General features: G+C 43.2%; 1 protein-coding gene across 1 annotated transcript in view; it reads right to left on the bottom strand.

Moving 5' to 3' along the window:
* Window positions 1-20,792: 20,792 nt before the first annotated feature.
* Window positions 20,793-23,111, bottom strand: part of LOC126281370 (uncharacterized) — a 440,712-nt gene continuing 438,393 nt past the window's right edge. Inside the window, exon 3 of the mRNA XM_049980285.1 lies at window positions 20,793-21,114. Coding sequence (XP_049836242.1) covers window positions 20,870-21,114 — 245 coding nt within the window. The 3' untranslated portion in view covers window positions 20,793-20,869. The remainder of the gene's footprint in view (window positions 21,115-23,111) is intronic.

Raw genomic sequence — 23,111 nt, 5'->3', positions numbered from 1 at the left:
ACACTTCTTGAAATGGAAAAAAGAACACATTGACACCGGTGTGTCAGACCCACCATACTTGCTCCGGACACTGCGACAGGGCTGTACAAGCAATGATCACACGCACGGCACAGCGGACACACCAGGAACCGCGGTGTTGGCCGTCGAATGGCGCTAGCTGCGCAGCATTTGTGCACCGCCGCCGTCAGTGTCAGCCAGTTTGCCGTGGCATACGGAGCTCCATCGCAGTCTTTAACACTGGTAGCATGCCGCGACAGCGTTCACGTGAACCGTATGTGCAGTTGACGGACTTTGAGCGAGGGCGTATAGTGGGAATGTGGGAGGCCGGGTGGACGTACCGCCGAATTGCTCAACACGTCGGGCGTGAGGTCTCCACAGTACATGGATGTTGTCGCCAGTGGTCGGCGGAAGGTGCACGTGCCAGTCGACCTGGGACTGGACCGCAGCGACGCACGGATGCACGCCAAGACCGTAGGATCCTACGCAGTGCCGTAGGGGACCGCACCGCCACTTCCCAGAAAATTAGGGACACTGTTGCTCCTGGGGTATCGGCGAGGACCATTCGCAACCGTCTCCATGAAGCTGAGCTACGGTCCCGCACACCGTTAGGCCGTCTTCCGCTCACGCCCCAACATCGTGCAGCCCGCCTCCAGTGTTGTCGCGATAGGCGTGAATGGAGGGACGAATGGAGACGTGTCGTCTTCAGCGATGAGAGTCGCTTCTGCCTTGGTGCCAATGATGGTCGTATGCGTGTTTGCCGCCGTGCAAGTGAGCGCCACAATCAGGACTGCATACGACCGAGGCACACAGGGCCAACACCCGGCATCATGGTGTGGGGAGCGATCTCCTACACTGGCCGTACACCTCTGGTGATCGTCGACGGGACACTGAATAGTGCACGGTACATCCAAACCATCATCGAACCCATCGTTCTACCGTTCCTAGACCGGCAAGGGAACTTGCTGTTCCAACAGGACAATGCGCGTCCGCATGTATCCTGTGCCACCCAACGTACTCTAGAAGGTGTAAGTCAACTACCCTGGCCAGCAAGATCTCCGGATCTGTCCCCCATTGAGCATGTTTGGGACTGGATGAAGCGTCGTCTCAAGCGGTCTGCACGTCCAGCACGAACGCTGGTCCAACTGAGGCGCCAGGTGGAAATGGCATGGCAAGCCGTTCCACAGGACTACATCCAGCATCTCTACGATCGTCTCCATGGGAGAATAGCAGCCTGCATTGCTGCGAAAGATGGATATACACTGTACTAGTGCCGACATTGTGCATGCTCTGTTGCCTGTGTCTATGTGCCTGTGGTTCTGTCAGTGTGATCATGTGATGTATCTGACCCCAGGAATGTGTCAATAAAGTTTCCCCTTCCTGGGACAATGAATTCACGGTGTTCTTATTTCAATTTCCAGGAGTGTATTTTCAGACTGATAACTCTTAAATTTTGAACTCTAGAAATTTTCAAATGGAACCGAGGGTAGACGGTGGCCTCTGAACTGTCCCTGTTTTAATGTATGTACCTTCCTAAAATTATAGTATTATTGGGAATCTCCGCATGATTCGCTAACTGGCTACTTCAACAACATACTACAGCTTCGTTATTACATATAATAATATAGTGCTGTCATCTTGATATTTTAGCTTAATGGTTGAAATGGCTCTAACACTATGGGACTTAACATCTGAGGTCATCAGTCCCCTAGACTTTAAACTACTTCAACCTAATTAACCTAAGGACATCACACACATCCATGACCGAGGCAGGATTCGAACCTGCGACCGTAACAGCAAAGCGGTTCCGGACTGAAGCGGCTAGAACCGCTCTACCACAGCTGCTGGCTATAGCTTAATCACAAAGATTTGTTGATCTAACTCGTTTTATAAAAGTTGGGTAAGAAATCTTGTTTTTCCTAATAACTCAAAAAGGAGATGAAGTAGCTTCAAGAAAACGTCTATCGTATGTTTTTACTACAAAGTGCACCTAATAGCAAAAGCTTAGTTTTCTAATTTTAATATTACATGCCTCTTAAAATGTTACAAAAGGTGGATATTTGAAGTACCTTATTAGCGAATCACGGTGAGACTCACAATATTTAACGTTTTCGTAGTCTTACACAATATGCCCAGGTCTCGAAACAGTATTTAACCACTTAATTTTATGCAAGTGTATTGTGGCATGGCTCATGGCAAGTTAGACATAGTTGTCATGACCTCGGCTAAGCGACGACGAAAAATCGTTACTTCAAAGTGCCTCTCAGCAATTTCTTGGTTCATCACACCCTACGTTAACAAGAAATGCAGTACGTGCTGTGATTTACTGTACACTCGTAGCAGTATAGGATGTTCTCCACGTGTCGTCTTCACATTTGGATCCGGTGTTGTACAAGTCTCCGCAGTGAGCTACAAACTCTTTCAAAAAACCGCCGACTACCCAGTAAATCTTGACAAGCCTGTACAGTTCGGTGCTCCAGTTCTCCAAACGTCTCAACAAGAGAGCTGAACTTCACCTGTGGTATGATATCAGACGTCAATGTTACGGTGATTGAGGTTCAGGTGACCTTGGAGGCCAGTGTACAGACCCTGCTCAACCAATTCATCTTGGACCATGTTGGCGCCTGGGATGTCGACCTCCACAAGCAATAAATTGTGTTGGTGCAACAACTTGCACCTTCCATATTCCCCAGTCATGGACAGTGAGTGAAATTTGAATCCAGTTGTGTGGGAACCTCTTCGAAAGGTTTACATTTCGAACACAATCGTACTAACCAGGATAATATTTAATAGGGATGTCAGTGGTGCCTCGTAAACACAAATTCAGAGGTATCTCGTAAATGAGACTCCTCAGTAAAAAATAGAAGACAACCAATAAAAAAACAGCGGAAGAAGATTGCGGAAGACATTACAAGGGCTTATAGGATAGAGCAAAGAGAAAGTGTGAGTAGAGGGTGTCACAGACGAAGCTTACTCGGGTGATCGTTGGACTATGAAGAAATTGATGAAGCTTTGTCCGAAAAGAAATAGAAAGGCGACCAGGAAACACGGAGTGACGTATTAAGTATGGTGGTACCTTGCTAAAATTAAGATGATCCATCTATTTAGTATGTATTGGAATATAGCAGGTGCATGGAGGACTTTAACGGTCATCCACATTTTAAAACAGGATATCAGAATAACTGTAATAATTATAGAGAGGTAAGTTTGATAGGCACAGCTGGTAAAATATACACGGTGTTAATAAATTCCCTTTACAGACGTTTAGGACTTCAGTGCTGACCAAGACGGTTACGTTTTGCATACGAACTGAGGTCCACGTCACACGTTTAAAGATTCCGCATTATCAGCACCACTGATTACGTTTTACGTGATTCATACACCTGTTTCTTGGCCTGCACTTCCTCCCGACGTGAAACCACTGGACTGTTGCCTGTGAGCTCACATGGAATGCTTTGTTTACGAAACCCCTATGGCATCTGAGGAAGACCCCAGGGGCGGGTTATGGCTGCAGCGAATGCTGGAGGACCAGGAATTGGTGATCGAGTGTTCTGGAACTGTGGTAACAAACTCCGACACCGACATGGAACTGACACATCTGTCGGAGATCGATTTCCTCACCACCAGAGGCACCGAAATCAACAAGCTGCCTCTGAAGCCTCGGCAGGAAGCGCTGTGAGAAGAGGCGACACCCCGGTGCTCGTGTCACAGCACCTGGCGGGTCCGCAGGACCACGGCTATGGAATGTTCATTGTACCAGCCGCGATCTGTTGACGGTTTTTCCTTCGGTCTCAGACTAAGTATAGAATTTAATATTGGCCGGCTATCTTCTGTTTACGTGACATCGAACTTATACCTTATAGACTTTACTGTGTCCTTCTAATGTATCAGTGTAACGAGCCAAATAAATGGTGCTCATAACTGCAGAGCTACACTGGGATGTGGGTGCGAGCTACAGTATTTGTTTTGACGCCAGCGGTCGTTACCCCACTTCCTACTTTTAAGTGGACCCAGACAACAAGCAGACGGAGTCAGAAACGTGTATTGTGCTATTTTCGATGTTGTAAGACTTCTGTACGTTTCCGGACATGAGTCCTTATGCTGAACTTAACCGTCTCGATCTCCACTACAAGTTCTCAAATTCTGTAAAAGGAATTTAGTTTCTCTCTGTATGCTTGGCCGATTGGAAAAGACAACAGCCTTCAAGTGAAAAACTCCTTTTATAAGAACAGAACGGTCTGAGAAAGCGAAGATCGTACGCAGATGGTGTGTTCATTACAGAACAGTTAACAGAGAAGAGGCCCGAATTTAATTAGGAAATTCATGTAGTCCTTCTAGATTACGTAAAAGCCTTCGATCGTGTAAATAAGTAAGTACTATGGTCATTCTTAAGCACAGCATGTAACAAGTCTGAAAAATGACAGACACTAAAATAAAGAATAAAACAGACGCAAGAGTTTGAGATATTATACCTGTGAATCAGGGTATCAGACAAGGGCGCCGGCCGCGGTGGTCTCACGGTTCTAGGCGCACGGTCCGGAACCGTGCGACTTCTACGGTCGCAGGTTCGAATCCTGCCTCGGGCATGGATGTGTGTGATGTCCTTAGGTTAGTTAGGTTTAAGTAGTTCTAAGTTCTAGGGGACTGATGACCACAGCAGTTGAGTCCCATAGTGCTCAGAGCCATTTGAACCATTTTTTTGACAAGGGCGGAGTCCACCACTGACATTCTTTAGTATACACATTGCCGGCATCTTAAGAAGACGGAAAGAAGAAATCCCTGGGCTTATGCAGACTATTATTTTATTGTATTTGACGATGAAAAGAAACTATTGTTATGTATTCATGAAACCAAACGCACTGACCAGCCAGAACATTACGAAAACCTACCTAGTAGCCAGTATGTCCATCTTTGGCACGGATAACAGCGGCGACACGTCGTAGCATAGAAGAAATGAGGCCATAGTAGGTCGCTGAAAGGAGTTGGCACCACATCTGCACGTACAAGTCATCTAACTTCCTTAAATTCCGGGGAAGGGGTCGATGATCTCTGACGCCACGTTCAATCCATGCAAAATGTTTTCGATCGGTTTCAGACCTGGTGAGTTGGGTGGCCGGTACATGAACGGGAAATCGCCACTGTGTTCCTCGCTCTACTCCATCGCACTCCTACTCTTGTGATATGGCGCATTAACTCGTTGAAAAATACCGTTGCCGTCGGGAAACATGATCGTCGTGAAATGGTGTACATGGTCTGCAACTAGTGTACGATGTTCCTTCGCCGTCATGGTGCCTCACAAGAGTTCCTCTGGAACCATGGATGCCCACGTGAATGTACCACAGAGTATAACGGAGCCACCACTAACTTGTCTCCGTCTCGCAGTATAGTTGTCAAGGAGCTCTTTCCCTGGATGACAAGGATTCGCGCCCACCCATCGGCGTAATGAAGAACGTGACGGGATTCATCAGACCATGCAACGCTCTGCCACTGTGCCAACGTCCACACTCGTCAGGTGCCCGTTTCAGTCGCAGTTGCGGAAGTCGTTGTGTCAACACTGGCATATGCGTGGGTCGTCAGCTGCAGAGACCCATCGTTAGGAGTATTGGGTGCACTGTGTGGTTCATTTGTACTCTGCCCAGCATTTAAGTCTGATGTTAGTTCTACAAAACTGCGCTGCCTGTACTATTTTACCAGTCTGCCCACCCTACGATGTCCGACATCTGTAAAGAAGGTTCGCCGTCGGCCTGCCGGGGTGGCCGAGCGGTTCCAGACCCTACGGTCTGTAACCGCGCGAACGCTTCGGTCGCAGGTTCGAATCCTGCCTCAGGCATGGGTGTGTGTGATGTCCTTAGGTTAGTTAGGTTTCAGTAGTTCTAAGTTCTAGGGGACTGTTCTCAGAGCCATTTGAACCATTTTTGTTCGCCGTCCAACCGCATGACGTCTGGACGTTGTTTCAGCTTGGTTTCGCCACGTACTGAAGAAGTTTTCCACTGCACTCCTCGTGCCATGCCGAGTCTCTGGACCATCACTGTCTGCCCTCGGTCAAACTCATAAGGTGAGGCATGACGTTGGCATCACGGATATACATCAAACTTGGTAAACCTGTAAGGTTTTGAGGTCAGAACAACAATTGTGCAAGTTGTAAACATTTTTGGTTTAATGGTGCCATCTTATCACAGAAATACACGCATTTACACAGTTTACAATCTGACGAAGTTACGACAGTTGTCGAACGAACGCACTAGAAGTTTCTTCACAAAATTATTCTTACAACTACGTCATGATGTTGGCTAGTACTATGATAAATCATCCGATTCTAGTTCAAAGATCAATACTATTTAGGATGACAATCAAGTCTACGGAGGATGGTTAGTTTTGTGAGAAGTTGAGCAACAGATTACCTAAGGTCACTCGACTTCACAGTAGACATCAGCTGGTGAACCAACAAGTTTACGCTTCTGTTCGCGGTATTTACCTTAGCTGCAATGCGCTGTATCTGCATGGCTTCTCTCGCCCACTGAAATTCCCATAAAAACTAATCAAGTGTTTGCTGATTTTTCCAGCATTAACTTTCCCTATGTTTCTCGTTATGCAAGAAAACATGTACTCATCCCTAGTCTTGAAATATGGCGATATGCACGCTGGAGCAGTGTGCATATTACAATGCCCTCTCTGTCCCCGCAAGGACAATTAACTAACTGGCTGGTTCGTTTCTCCACAGTTGGAGTTCAACGACGTTTCAGCTAATATCTAGCTGAATGTCAGCCACAATGAACGCAGTGTTCACGCGAATTTGTTCTGTGCATCGTACAGTGCGTTTTGCACCCCATTCTGCACTTGACGCCGGTTCAGAGAAGAGTCCTCGAAAATTTCCCTCTCGTCTTTCTCGTAGCCGAACTGTCTCCCCACCTGGGTTCTTTCACTCTCCACGCCACGGCTTTTTTCGACCAATAGGAGTGTTCCTCTTATTCTGTGGAAACTCTCTCTGCCAGTTTCCAGGGCCCTACCACTGAAATGCGTCGAAATCTCGGCACTTTACTCCTTCCTAGTTCGTTTCCACCAATCGGACGTATTGTGCCCGCTCCAGACACCTAAAAGTTACATGCATACATCACATGTTTACCAATCGCTCTTCACGTGATCAGCTGCACCCCTGGTGTTGTTCGTATCCATTTGGAATTCCAAAATGCTGTTCTCTAAAGCTTCTTTCTGTCCTACTTCTAGTGGCCCGTTACTTGCTCTCCAGTACGCATCACCTGTCTGGTCGCTGACTCCCGCCATGGGAAGCCCCCTAAGAGCCTTTCGTTGTGCCTTCCGTGGTGTGGCCTCTGCATTTGCCTGCCCCCGTTTCCACAAAAAACCTTTCCTCTCGCTGCTTGTTTCACCTTCTGCTCATTGACATGCCTTATGTAGGAGCAGTGTGTTAATAATGTCGATTGAGTGTCATCCCTCGTGCATTACATGCTTATAGGCAAATCTGCTCATCACTGCCAAAGTAAGTTAGGTGTCTTATTCACCTTCTTGTTACGATGTATAAAACTCTAATGTAAGGTGCAAAATTAACCTTCATTTATTCTGCCACCTTACAAACCTTTTGTAGGCCATTAACGCAACATGGTGCACTACTCTGGCAGTTCCGAGAAAATAGCAAGAGAAATTTTATGTGTCCATTATGTAAGTGATGTATCTGTGCTTAGGTGTCGGAAGTTATAAATGACGGTGGTCAAATGTTTAGTGTTCGAGCATCGTAAGACAAACGCGTAGTAGGCGATGATTTGACTTTCGCTCAAACCTTCATTTTTGTAGTGCAAGTATAAATTCTGTGATACTCAAAAAATTTGCACCTACACTATTCGTGTGTCGAAGTGCAAAGTAATTCTGGGTAACTTACCAGATTGCATTGAAACGTCCCCTTAGAACAATTATACAAGACTGTGCTTAAACTGACACACAATATCTTTAGCGCAACGCAATCTGACTTCCAAAAATCCCTACGAAAGAATGGCCCTGACTAGCATTAACCTATACGTTTCACAAATCACTTACCTCACAAAAATCTTCGTTACTCACGTTACTGCAAATACAGCGAGCGCCACTACTGCCAGCTAAATAAAAGATTCAAACTACTGAAGGCACTAACTACTGATAGGCATAGTTAGCAAATGAAAGATTTTAATACGGAACAAACAATGTATTTACCTTGATAGTCGTAATATATATATCAGTTCATGACACCAATTCTTACAAATTTCAAAACTCCGCCATCTCTCTCCCCTCGTCCACCACTGCTGGCGGCTCACCTCCAACTGCGCAACGCTACGCGCTGTTAGCATCCAGTTGCCGCTGCCCAACACTACAATGGCAGACAACAATGCAAACCAGCCACAGACTGCGCACAGCACAGCCAGTGATTTTTCATACAGAGCGCTACGTGGCGTTACCAATAAGAAAACGTAAACAGCCTACTTACAGCATGTATAGTTATAAATATGTTTTTTCTAATAATTAAATTTATAGTTATAAATATATTTGTTCTAATAACTGAATTTATATAAATAGTAAGTAGTCAAATAACATGTAATTCACTTAAACGCCGTCCGCTGTGACCGAGTGGTTCTAGGCGCATCATTCCGGAACCGCGCTGCTGCTACTGTCGCAGGTTCGAATCCTGCCTCTGGCATGGATGTGCGTGATGTCCTTAGTTTAGTTAGGTTAAGTAGTTCTAAGTCTAGGGGACTGTTGACCTCAGATGTTAAGTCCCATGGGGATGGTGCTTAGAGCCATTTGAACCATTTCACTTAAGCATTGTGCAAATATACGAGGCTTATTTTAATTATATTACCTCTCAAATGTCATATAAATTAAACAGTATGACCAGTGAAGAAAAAAATGCAAGGATACTAACAACGTTGTTGTTGTTTTTTTCAAGTTCCTTGTAGGATCGTTCACTCAGTTCTTTTATTACAAAAGGCAGCTAACCCTCTTTTTTTAAATCTCATTTTATTCGTTGCATTTGTTCGTGGCGGACGTCTCATGACACCTATTCAAGGTCATTGTCGATCCATTCACTCTTTACTCAGTTTTCTTTTTTTTACGTTGAACTATCGTGACGGCTAACCGCTTGACCTCAATTACTTCTTAAAGACACAAGCTTAGCCCAGGTACATTACTTAGATTATAGACGCATGAAATTTCTCTTGGGATTTTCTCGGAATAGCAAGAGCAGCGCACCTTACTACTAACACATTTTGTCGTTTTAATGGCCTTCTAAAGATGTACAAAGTTTGAAGTAAATCTATGATTCAAACGTCGTGACTCCCCCTTGTCAGACAGACCGTGACCCTTCCCCGTTCTGCACATGGACATCACGCTCACCGATACTACAGGCACCGTGCAGGCGTCATTCCTAGTCCGGTGGTGCTGCTATGGCCTCGACGGATTCATATCGACGGTAGGTCGGCGGTCATAATGTTTTGCCTGTCCAGTGTAAGTTGCCAGTATAACATAGATACAGCTTCATCAGTTTTAATATAGGTGTGGCAGTATCAACAGAATAGAAGACTTGCTTGAAAAGAAAACAAAGAGACACACTACTGGCCATTAAAATTGCTACACCAAGAAGAAATGCAGGTAATAAACATGTTTTCAATCATCAAATATATTATACTAGAACTGGGTTGTGATTACATTTTCACGCAGTTTGGGTGCATAGATCCTGAGAAATCAGTACTCAGAACAAACACCTCTGGCCGTAATAACGGGCTTGATAGGCCTGGGCGTTGAGTCAAACAGAGCTTGGATGGCGTGTACAGGTACAGGTGCCCATGCAGCTTCAACACGATACCACAGTTCATCAAGAGTAGTGAGTGGCGTATTGTGATGAGCCAGTTGCTCGGCCACCATTGACCAATTGGTGAGAGCTCTAGAGAATGTGCTGACCAGGGCAGCAGTCGGACATTTTTTGTATCCAGAAGGGCCTGTACAGGACCTGCAACATGCGGTCGTGCATTATCCTGCTGAAATGTAGGGTTTCGCAGGGATCAAATCAAGGGTAGAGCCACGGGTCGTAAGACATCTGAAATGTGACGTCATCTGTTCACAGTGCCATCAATGCGAACAAGAGGTAACCGAGACGTGTAACCAATGGCACCCCATACCATCACGCCGGGTGATACGCCAGTATGACCACGACGCATACACACTTCCAATGTGCGTTCACCGCGATGTAGCCAAACACGGATGCGACCACCACTATGCTGTAAACAGAACCTGGATTCATCCGAAAAAATGACGTTTTGCCATTCGTGCACCCAGGTTGGTCGTTGAATACACCATCGCAAGCGCTCCTGTCTGTGATGCAGCGTCAAGGGTAACCGCAGCCATGGTCTCCGATCTGATAGTCCATGCTGCTGCAAACGTCGTCGAACTGTTTGTTCAGAAGGTTGTTGTCTTTCAAACGTCCCCATCTGATGACTCAGGGATCAAGACGTGGCTGCACGATGCATTACAGCCATGCGGGTAAGATGCCTCTCATCTCGACTGTTAGTGATACGAGGCCATTGGGATCCAACACGGCGTTCCGTATTACCCTCCTGGACCCGCCGATTCCCTATTCTGCTAACAGTCATTGGATCTAGACCAACGCGAGCAATAAACCGCAATCGCGATAGGCTACATTTCGACCTTTATCAAAGTCGGAGACGTGATGGTACGCATTTCTCCTCCTTACACGAGGCATCACAACAACGTTTCACCAGGCAACGCCGGTCAACTGTTGGAAATTTTCCTCATGTCCGCACGTTGTAGGCGTCGCCACCGGCGCCAACCTTGTGTGAATGCTCTGAAAATCTAATAATTTGCATATCAGAGCATCTTCTTCCTGTCGGTTAAAATTCGTGTCTGTAGCACGTCATCTTCGTGGTGTAGCAATTTTAATAGCCAGTAGAATAGTTTTATAAAACTATAGCTGTGATGTCTCTGCTGTATGGGAATGAACCTTGGGTTCTCACAAAGAGGGATAAGAGCAAAATACCGTCAGCTGAAATAAGATTTCAAACAACAGTGAAAGGCTGAACATGGCTAAAGCGAATTAGAAAAGAACAACTTAGTGAAGAAGGGATAAACGACGCAATAGAGAATAGAGAAATGCAGAAACAGCTGGAAGGAGCGTGTGAACAGAATTCCAAAAGAAATCCGGAAAGCTTGGTAGGCCCAAACCAGATGGGTTTAACTGTAACCTTTGGGGATGCAGCAGGCTGTTAGCCTAATACCTGGAAGCGACCCAAGTTTACTGGAAAGTTTTGGCTTCTGTTATCATACGTGTTCATGTGTCAGGTATGAAGGTACACCCGGTATAATTGGAAAGCGTAGCAATGAAATGCGTTTGCGACACTGTCAGATCCAGATTATTCGTCCCGACACTAGCGGTCGAGCTGTGGAGACGCCACCTGGTGTGTTCCCTCTGAAGCATTTACTTTGCTTGGTGCCGACAACAGGCACCGTCATGCTATCTGGAGAAGGAAAGGAGCGTGCCGTCTTATACGGCAGCCGGGCATCCCGTCCCGTCCTGCTCGTAACGGGGACAATTGAGGTGGCGCGGCGACTCCGCGCCCTTCTCTACGCCGCGCAGGTAGCAGAGCCTGCTACAGCACCAGCTCGCTTTCCCAGAGTACGTCGACCAGGAGATGTCAGCCTACCGTAAAGTGAGACGCGCAGCCGGATTCAACGATGCTTGGAGAACGTCGCCATTACCGTGTCGTATGTGACAGGCACCCGTTATTTGCTAGCACGTCCTCTTCATTTACTTTAGTGGAATTATGTCGTAGCCGGGGAAACGGGACGTAATTGGTTTGGAAACTACTCCATGAAGGAGACTCGCCGCCTAATGGTCACAGATCCCCAGCAGGGCTTGGAGTAAAAGATCAACTACTGAGCCGATACCCACATTACGTAGTGTTACTTCGTTATCAATTGCGCGAAATATCATTTAATTTACAACTAAATTACCAAACATCCGAAAAATAGGTCAAAAGAAATTTTGTGTGTCATTCGGTCCAGTCAGTCTTCAGCAACCATGCACTCTGGTCAGAAACAGTCTGAAAAGCTTACAAGCTTATTGGAAGGTAGGTTGTAATGAGAAATAACAATTAAGAAAAAAATGATGAGTTGTCTGCTTCCGTGTTACTTAGCATGGAACTTAGCCAATCAGGAGATTGCACCCACAAATTTAAGAGACCCGCCTGATACAATTAGTGTCAGTTTTCTCATAGAGTAGATGATAGCGCACGACACTGCTCAGCCATCGACTCGGGCTCGATCCTTACTACCGTCCTATGTCCAATTTCTGTATCGCTCTCTTGTTCGGTTTTAGGAAATCAACCGACGCACGCATTTGGCGACACCGCCTCTGGTGGGACTCTTGAATTTGTTTGTGCAGTGGCTAGATTGGCTAAATTCAATTTGCATTAACTCGAAAACGGCGCAACGTATCAAATTTTGTATGAAATAAGTTTGACTCTAGGGCCACGTAAATGTAAAAGAAACCAGCAACTAAACTGAAGACGTTTCGACCTACTTGCTGCGGTCCTCTTCAGTAGCAATGGCCTTCGTAGCCTAAGAACGTACCCAATTCTTTTTTTTCTCTTAACAATTATTCCTCAGCACATACCTACCCTGCAACACCCATACAACTTTGCAGTCTGTTTCTGACAACCCTATATATGATCTACCTTTATTTGTTCGAGTGTGCTCATTATGCACACGCCGCGAAGCTTGTACAGCAAGTCTTGCTTTGGTAATCTTTCGTCCGTCACTCCTTTCAGATAAAATACCCGTCCTGAGGGTAATATTGGTCTTTTGTACTGCATAGCTGAAAAATGTAATTTAATAAAAGCGACCACAGCAGTATTTAAAATAGTTTTGTTTATCATTGTGGCGTAATAAACTTAATCTGAAATACGGTTGTGGTGGTTTTTATTATTTATTTTTATTTTTTTATTAGTGTGACGTAAGAAAGGTAACGTAAAGTACAGCTGTGGAGATTTCTGTTCACATTATTTTGAGACTATATTGTTCAGGAGGAAGAAATTGAGAGATTTCTGTAAACCTTCATTGCTGTTCCGTCATCTTCAAACCTAGACAGACATGTTCAGCTTTTGAATCTGCAGCTCCTGTCCTTTCTTTCCGAATTTTCAGTTAAATTATAGGATATGTGTTCCGCCTTTTTGCAACACACTGTTTTTTCTATTTACCCAAAAATGTTTCAGCACCTCTGTGTCATCATCAGTGATGAGTTGTCGGTTCCATCATCAGTGATGATGGCACGGAGGTGCTGAAAGATGTTTGGGTAAAATGAAGAAACTGTGTTTGCTAAAAGGTGGAACCCATATTCTACAATTAGACTGCCATATTTATTTATTTCTTAATTTTAGTCTACTTTCTTGATATGTACAATGGGCCATCACATATCAAATCACATTTATGTACATCATTGTGACAATTAATAATTTTGTTTTTTTGTATTTTGTATAATGAAATAAGTTAATGGTGCTTATTATATTACCTTCCCGTATTTCTGTTTATTTACATTACTATCACTCTAACATTTAGGTTGATGCCTATAAGCTGCTCCACATCACATGGAATAATTCCCATTTCATATGAGTCTTCACGTCCTATCATAGAGTCTTACGTTGTGTTTGTCGGCTGCTGTTATCACAGTTTTTACAACTACTATGTCTACAGATATATACGAGTATATACTAAACTACTACTACTACAACCACTGCCATCACAAATACTAGTAGGCAACATCCATATCCGCATCCCGTGACGCCTCTGGGCTAAGGATGACACGGCGGCCGATCGGTATCGTTGGGCTTTCATGGCCTGTTCGGAAGGAGCTTAGTTTTTTTATATTACTGGTAACACTGCGTTAATTTTTCTGCTGTGAGCTTTACTACTAAAACGTATGTTACAAATACTAATACAAATATCAGTACTAACACTTATGCAGATACTAATACTATACTTCTACAATAACTTTAGAGCCTGTTTAAGGGAAAGGAAAAACAATTTCTGACCTTTTAATGTGTTATTTGAAATGTATTTGTCTAGCACCGTATGGGCCTTTTTCTGAGTGACATGTCCAAATACTATCTTCTTATTACTGTATTAATGAAAATGTCACTTATTGTAGTCAAATACAGTGAAAAGCATAACTAACTTCAATACTTCTCTGATTCATATATCTGTCTCTTTTCACGATAATATGAATCTATTACTCTCTATAAATCACCAAAATTAAAAATGACAGTGACATGAGAATTAGTGAAAATAGGTAACGTCTATGACACATGAAAAATCATCAGAAAAGAGAAAAAGATAGTTGGAGACAGTAGTTTTATGTTGGAGGGTACAACATACTAAAAGTGGAAGCACAAACATGAGTATCGACAACACTGAGTTGGGCTATTCCGTGAACATAAGGTGCTGAAGGAATTGATTGTCCAGAACAGGACATTACAACTGCCGCGAGAATTCGGGGCTTTAAGGCCACTGGGCCACGTGGGTTCCAAGGATATTTTGCAAACTATAATGCACGCCCTTTGAAAGAGAATGATTCCGCAATGAAAGACAAACTGGAGGAGATTCAGTGGGTGCCGGAATGGACGCTCACCGATATTTGAATATATGTTTAGCACCACGATTTTTCACATAGAACAATATACACTTCAACACAGCCACCTACATCACTTTCAAGGCAACCATTCGACTGGTTTGATGCAAATAATAATGCATGCTATATACAGGGTGAGTCACCTAACGTTACCGCTGGATACATTTCGTAAATCACATGAAATACTGATGAATCGATTCCACAGACAGAACGTGAGGAGAGGGGCTAGTGTAATTGGTTAATACAAACCATAAAAAAATGCACTGAAGTATGTTTTTTAACACAAACCTACGTTTTTTTAAATGGAACCCCGTTAGTTTTGTTAACACATCTGAACATATAAACAAATACGTAATCATTGCCGTTTGTTGCATTGTAAAATGTTAATTACATCCGGAGATATTATAACCTAAAGTTGACGCTTGAGTACCACTCCTCCGCTATTCGATCGTGTGCATCGGAGAGCACCGAATTACGTAGGGATCCAAAGGGAACGGTGATGGACCTTAGATACAGAAGAGACTGGAACAGCACATTACATCCACATGCTAACACCTTTTTATTGGTCTTTTTCACTGACGCACATGAGCATTACCATGAGGGGTGAGGTACACGTTTGACGGGCGATTCATAGGACGTGGAGGACGCATAAACTGGCCAGCCCGTTCTCCTGATCTTACACCTCTGGACTTCCTTCTGTGGGGTACGTTAAAGGAGAATGTGTACCGCGATGTGCCTACAACCCCAGAGGATATGAAACAACGTATTGTGGCAGCCTGCGGCGACATTACACCAGATGTACTGCGGCATGTACGACATTCATTACACCAGATATTGCGATTGTGTGCAGCAAATAATGGCCACCACATTGAACATCTATTGGCCTGACATGTCGGGTCACACTCTATTCCACTCCGTAATTGAAAACGGAAACCACGTGTGTACGTGTACCTCACCCCTCATGGCACGTAATTAACATTTTACAATGCATCAAACAGCACTGATAACGTATTTGTTTATATGTTCAGATGTGCTCACAAAACTAACGGGGTTCCATTTAAAAGAACGTAGGTTTGTGTTAAAAAACATAATTCCGTGCATTTTTTAATGGTTTGTATTAACCAATTACACTAGCCCCTCACCTCACGTTCGGTCTGTGGAATGGGTTCGTCAGTATTTGATGTGGTTTACGAAATATATCCAGCGGCAACGTTATGTGACTCACCCTATATATATATATATATATATATATATATATATATATATATATATATATATATATTATTGGTGTTTTGCCCTTAAAGAGCGCATTTGGATAAACTACATGGCCAGTTCCTTTTGCTGCCTTCCTTGCTGCCCAAACTTCCCTCATTCGCTCGCTGTGTTTCTGTTTCCGGTCCTCTGTCCATGCTTCTTGTCGGCTTTGTGTCTTCGGCTTCATCTTGGTTGCCTTTTTGGTTGCCCGTATTTCGTTCATCTTCTGGCTGTGATCTTGTCTGCGTTCTTCGGTCCATTTTATGCCTGTTCGTTTGTCACATTGTATCTCATGCAGTTTACTTTTCTTAATGATGTTTCTGAATTTTATTCTGTCGTTTATTTTGTCTGCTGTTATGTTGAGTTGGTTCAGGTCCTTTTTCTACCTCTGCTACCCATTTGCTGTTCCTAGTAGTTACCCAGTCAAAGATCTGTTTGGTCAGCCTGTGTGATGGCATTCTGTATAGGTGTCCATAGAATTGTAGTCTGCGTTTTCTAATCTTTTCTGTGATTGTCTTCGTATGTTTGTACAGTTCCAGTGTAGGTTTCTTGATCCATAGTCCATTGTTGTTAGTTGCGCCAAATATTTTCCTAAGTATTTTCTAATTTTTCTAATCGTCTGATACTTGTATGCCCTAGGATTAGTGTGGTCTCTGTTGCATATAGTGCTTCGGGGAGCACCACCGTGTCGTTATGGCGTAATTTGGCTTTTTGTGAGATAGACTTCTTGTTGTAATGATTCCACACTACTTTGTATGCCTTGTCCAGTTTAGTCTTTCTTTCTTCGTTTGGGTCTCTGTTATGTCCACTCATTTGTAGTGTTTCACCGAGATATTTAAAGTTTGCCGTTTTGTAATTCGTGCCATACTTTGTTTTCAGAGATGAGAGTTTCTTTGTGCTCGTAAACTGTGTTTTTTTCGTAAGAGATCTGTAGTCCAGTTTTGGAAGCGATTTCGTACAGTTTTTCAATAGCGTCTTTTGTTTCCTTTATACCTTTCGTGACAATCGCCAAATCGTCTGCAAAAGCCAGGCATTTAATCTGTACGTTTCCTAAGGTTATCCCTGTTGTGATGGCTCTGGCTCTGAGCACTATGGGACTTAACATCTATGGTCATCAGTCTCCTAGAACTTAGAACTACTTAAACCTAACTAACCTAAGGACATCACACAACACCCAGCCATCACGAGCCAGAGAAAATCCCTGACCCGCCGGGAATCGAACCCGGCAACCCGGGCGTGAGAAGCGAGAAAACTACCACACGACCACGAGATGCGGGCTCTTGTGATGTACCCCATTCTTTTATTACCTGATCTAACTTCAGATTGAAAAGAAGAGGTGAGAGGCCATCACCTTGTCGGACACCTGTGCGAATTTCAAAGGGCTCTGATAGTTCCCCACAGAACTTTACTTTGCAGGTCGTGTTGGTTAAAGTTTGCTCTATGATAGCCCGTGTTTTGTTGTCTACTTTGTATTCTGCTAGAATTTTGAAGAGAGTTTTCCGGTCGATAGAGTCGTACACCTTTTTGAAGTCGACAAAGGTAATGATCAGGTTCTGTTTGTGTTGTAAAATCATTTTCAGGTTCCAAATTTGTTCCGCACAAGATATATATATTATTTTAGGAATGTGGGCATCGAATAATTGACATATAGGGAAATAAACTGAAAATCCATTACTCATAAATGCAACAAGTGACCTGGAGTATCGATAAACTAAATAAAAGGATCTGAAGAGCAATATTAATTTAAATACGTACAAAAGTCATAATTATAACAATTTTCTATATAATTGTACAAATTTAATACATTAGTTAATTATTCTGGGGAATAATTAACATAGGTAACACTGTGACATAAAAGCAGATGGAAAAGAGATAATATTAAATCTGTAATATCTCTTTAAAAAAATTGTCAGTGATGCAAAGCACGTGTTTTAGAAGTTAGATGGTATTTGGTGTGAGATCAATGCTTTTAATAACAAAGACACTGATCTTTCTGCTGAAAATATACAGGAAATTTTAAATTTAAAATTGAAATATAGGATTACAGCAGTTAATAATAGTGGAAATGTTCATAATAAAGACAACTACTTGAAAGTTTGTACTTTCCACCACATTGTTGACTGAAGATAAATACACCCTACTGGGAATCAGAGAAAGACAACAGAGGATGTTTTGAAGGCCCTGTACCACATGGTTGCTTTGTCAGTAAAGCAAAGAAAGGTGAGGATTGGGAGAGCTTATGATGAAAATTAAGTGAAAACGGGAATATAAAGGCGAACAACTAAAAACAAAGCAGCAGATGAGAATGGAAGGTACACTAACAGCTTTCCCAGAAAAGAGTGAGAGGGAACAGAGGTGGTTCACATTTTCGTGGTAATAGTCAGTATAAAGATCATCACAAAGAAAATGTAGATGGACTAGAAGAATAAACGGAAATTTGTGGTAAGGTGTCTTTCGGACCAAACTGCTGAGGTCATCGGTCCCTAAGCTTACACACTACTTAAACTAAATTACGCTAAGGACAACACACACACCCATGCCCAAGGGAAGACTCGAACCTCCGACGAGGGTAAGCCGACCGCACCGTAAAAGACGCTTGAGACCGCGCGGCTACCCCGTGTGGCTGGACGAGAAGAAACACAGACAAATACAGATAGTTATCAGCTTATAGTAAAGGTTGAGGTTAATGATGTTGAGGCAGTAGCGTTCATGTACACATGTATGCGTCATAGCATTACATCATGAGCAAAAAAAACGTATATAGCTAAAGCACTTGTATCGCCAGTATAAGGGATTAAGCTCGCAAATGCCATTGGAGTTATTAGTAAAACAATAAAGAAACAAATATTAGAAGTGAAAATTGAAGGAGTATTATTGGACGTTATTGATGTAGTTTTACCAGAAGTGTATAAGAGTCTTGTCATAGGAACAGATCGGTTAGTGAAGCATTCTGATGTAGTAGATTCTGAGAAGGTCAGTATGACCCTAATGGTAATGGTTACAAAGAATGCATTAAGCGTATCGCTAAGAAACGCAGGATAAATGTGATTTGAAAGTGATTCATGAGTGTATTCAATGGGAAGTCAACAAAAATGAGGTTACCTCACACAAAGGAAAGAGTGATCACGACAGTATTGAAAAGGAAGTATCAGCTAATGAAATAGGGTCTAAAGTAAATGACATTAAATTAATTAAAAAGCCGTAAAAGGAGAATTAGAGATAATGTTCGACAATGCCGAACGTACCACCATCTGGAGAGAGGTGTGAGCATGTAATGCACGCAGGAAGATTGTCGAACATGATCTTTTGGTGTTCCAGATGATACTGCGGGGAGACATAATGTTTGTAATCTCTCCCTCTCTTATCGACCTTAATGACAGTAAAAAATTAAACCGCGTGTACCTAATGGAAATTTGGGTAAAGCAATGGTTACTGAAGTTAATCTGTCGGTAAAGAGGGAGGAGAGGGTTACATCTAAATGAAAGAAAAAATGGAAATGAAACTGATGGAAATTAATTTTGAAAACGGATAAAGTTAATGAAGAAAGTAAATGTGCGGTCGTTACGTTAACAATTAACTGGCGTTGATTAGATATTTGAGATTTGGGGAAAATTACGGTCATATCTGTTTCGTGTTTCTTTCAGTTACTTTTTACACTATACTGTAGGAGCTACTTCTACGTGTGGACCAAGTTTCATAGAGTTATATTACTTGGTAGTGTGATAGCACGCGGAAATTATTTGCGTCCTTAAGTTTTGCAGACGAGAGTGTATTCCACTGATTGGTCGCTAATACAGTTAACACGCCACAGACGTGTTATGTAGACGTAGTTTTCCAGGATACCACTACAATGTCATCGAGAAACTGCATCGTTTGTATACGACATGTTCCCCATGATGCAGGACCTTTACTCGCTTGTAATCTTACTGATAAAGTAGCACACGCAACGTGGTTTACGAGGAACGCAAAAAGTCAGTGTGGTAACACTAAGGTCCTATCTCTCTTTCCCGACCTGGAGGCCGTGGATACTACTAGCCCAATGCCATCACGATAGTGGCGTGGAGAACAAGTTAGCTCAAAGTAAGGCTTAACTGTAGAGGTATTTTCTGGGCCTGGGAGGCGCCCCTCAGCTCTATAAAGCACTCTTTAATTTGTCAAATAAGCAGCGGCGAACCATCTGGGATAAGTATCTGAGAACAGGTTCAAAATCAATTAAACTTGGAAATGAGAGTCCGATAGCGAGAGGAAACCAGTTCTGGGGAAGCGGCGACAGAGGGGGACGCTCTTGGCCCCGGCAACTAGCCTCGTCTGCTCGGAGAGCGTTCTCGAGACATAAGAAATCCCTCGCGCACTTATTACGTACCTTTTGTGCGACAGTCTGCCCGACTAAAACGCTGTACCACGTGCGTGCGCTGTACGCGGCTCTTGCCTCGAAGGTCATAACAGCACACAGTCCTCTCTTTCTGCAGTAATTAGGAATGGCGTATTTCCCTTGTTTCAACGAGCTATGTTCACCGTTGTTATCGGTGATTTCACAAGACACTATATCAACCATCCGTCTGCATAATAACGTGATTTGATTTCTATTTACACTTTATATTTATCTCTGAGTGTCTTAAAAACACAACTGCGACCAGGAAAAGTGAGATTAACCTAACCTAGATAGCTGAGAATCTATGCAAATGTATTCTTAGTTGTATACAGTGTAAAATTTGAGGTAGTATAATTCTATCATGTAAATGTCTGTTACATTTTCCATATGTGACGATTTGAAAAATATGTCTTTTCTAGCTGTCGAGTCCTGCTTATATGGGGTGTCTAACAAACCAGCTTTCTCCTACCGCTAGACAGAAATTCAACCAAATTGTATTAATAACTTTTATTACGAAAAGTAGCTGACAATAAAGCAAGATTCTTCAGTATAACATGTCCATGTTTGAGCTACATAGAATGTACGAACAAAGTAACAAGTGTTGACACTTCTGTCCTAGTTGCTGGTCTTGACGCTGCTGTAGAACTGAGCTGCGGCCAGTCGGGGGCGGCGCCTGCGCCCTCTTCGCGTAAAGGTCGCTGCTGAAGCGTTGTCGTCCTGGAGAGAGGTCTCTCAGCGAGCAGTTGGCTGCCGTCTTCTTCACAGCCCTCTCTGCTCTCTCGTTCCCGACTGGCGTGCCGGCTCTTGTGAGTACCTGAGACCAAGAAGGCAAGAAATTAATTTATATTATTTTATGGTGTCGTTTATTATACCGGGTGATCAAAAAGTCAGTATAAATTTGAAAACTTAATAAACCACGAAATAATGTAGATAGAGAGGTAAAAATGACACACATGCTTGGAATGACATGGGGTTTTATTAGAACCAAAAAAAAAAAAAAACAAAGTTCACAAAATGTCCGACAGATGCGAGTCGTTTGGTGATGATCATGTGCTCAGCCGCCACTTTCGTCATGCTTGGTATCCCATATTTCCAGACCTCAGTCCGTGCGATTATTGGCTTTGGGGTTACCTGAAGTCGCAAGTGTATTGTGTTCGACCGACATCTCTATGGATGCTGAAAGACAACATCCGACGCCAATGCCTCACGATAACTCCAGACATGCTTTACAGTGCTGTTCACGACATTATTCCTCGACTACAGTTATTGTTGAGGAATGATGGTGGACATATTGAGTATTTCCTGTAAAGAACATCATCTTTGCTTTGTCTTACTTTGTTATGCTAATTATTGCTATTCTGATCAGAGGAAGCGCCATATGTCGGACATTTTTTGAACTTTTGTATTATTTTGATTCTAACAAAACCCCATGTCATTCCAAACATGAGTGTCAATTTGTACCTCTCTATCTACATTAGTCCGTGATTTATTCAGTTTTCAGATTTATACTGACTTTTTGATCTCCCGGTAGATACTTTTGCATAAAATGTAAGAGAAAAATAAACTGAAAGTGTTCTGTTCTCTTTCAAGAGAGAGAAAACAAAACTAGAGCATAATGAAAAATTACTGATTTAAATAATAATTAATCATTACGAAGTGTTTACATGTAACCGTAATGTTTCACTATCTTGTGGGTTATCTTTAAACAAAGCTTCTATGATTGGGCTGCTTTTTCGGCATGTGCCAAACCAAGTCTGCTGTGTTGTTTGAAGTTAAGTACTTCAGTCGAGTATTTTACGTGGATCACGCGGTATAAAAGCAAAGTAAAGAGCAAGACAATTGTGAAATCGTATCTACAAGGTCTTCGTTTTAACTGAAGACATTGATATATCTCTAAAACTACACATCGGATCAAACATAGTTATACCACCTTTTTGTCTCGGACGGGGACATTCAAGGAACAAAAATATCATACACGTTCTTGGGTGTAGGAAGGAGGGAGGGCGGAGGGGGAAGGGACGGGTAAGGGGCGACTTTGAAATATTCAGTGGGAAGAGCAGTTTTGGACTGCAGTTTACGACACTACGGCCAAATCTACATCGTTTTGTCTGAAGCATTTTCTTAGTTTCGCAACAGATGGCGCTGTAATCTCGTAATTTACTACATGCTACTCAATGGCCCTTGAATATTCAATGTGACGTGCGACCCTACCTCCATGCTGCGAGGGTAGAACAGGTCAGTATTTCATATCGTCTAATTGGAAGCCCCATTCGCAACGTTATATTCCTCCACATATCGAACAGTCTACGTGCCACCGTGGCCGTGTAGCGAACGGAGAATATATTGCGGAACGGAGCTCACATATCGTGCAGATGTAGAACAAATAACGGTTCTAAACATTATGATACTCGCGCAGTGTTTATTACCTGCACATCTACCTATCATTTGGAGAACAGACGTACATGTGGACGATCATTATTGCAACCACAGAAGAAAAAATTGAGATGATCCTAATTTCGGCCATTGTGACCGAGCGGTTCTAGGCGCTTCAGTCCGGAACCGCGCGACTGCTACGGTCGCATGTTCGAAACCTGCCTCGGCCATAGATGTGTGTGATGTCCTTAGATTAGTTAGGTTTAAGTAGTTCTAAGTTCTAGGGGACTGATGACCTCAGATGTTAAGTCCCGTAGTGTTCAGAGCCATTTTTTAAAATTTCATGTCGTGTACTAGTTCTCCACAGTCCTTTTGAGAGCATTCTACCGGCAGAAGCGTCAACAGATCGATTCTTTATCGACGGAAGCTGTTCAAGGT

The sequence above is a fragment of the Schistocerca gregaria genome, chromosome 7, assembly GCF_023897955.1.
Source record: "Schistocerca gregaria isolate iqSchGreg1 chromosome 7, iqSchGreg1.2, whole genome shotgun sequence".
Lineage (NCBI taxonomy): Eukaryota > Metazoa > Arthropoda > Insecta > Orthoptera > Acrididae > Schistocerca > Schistocerca gregaria.
The sequence above is the reverse complement of the archived record's forward strand: the minus strand, read 5'-3'. Positions and strand labels throughout refer to the sequence as shown.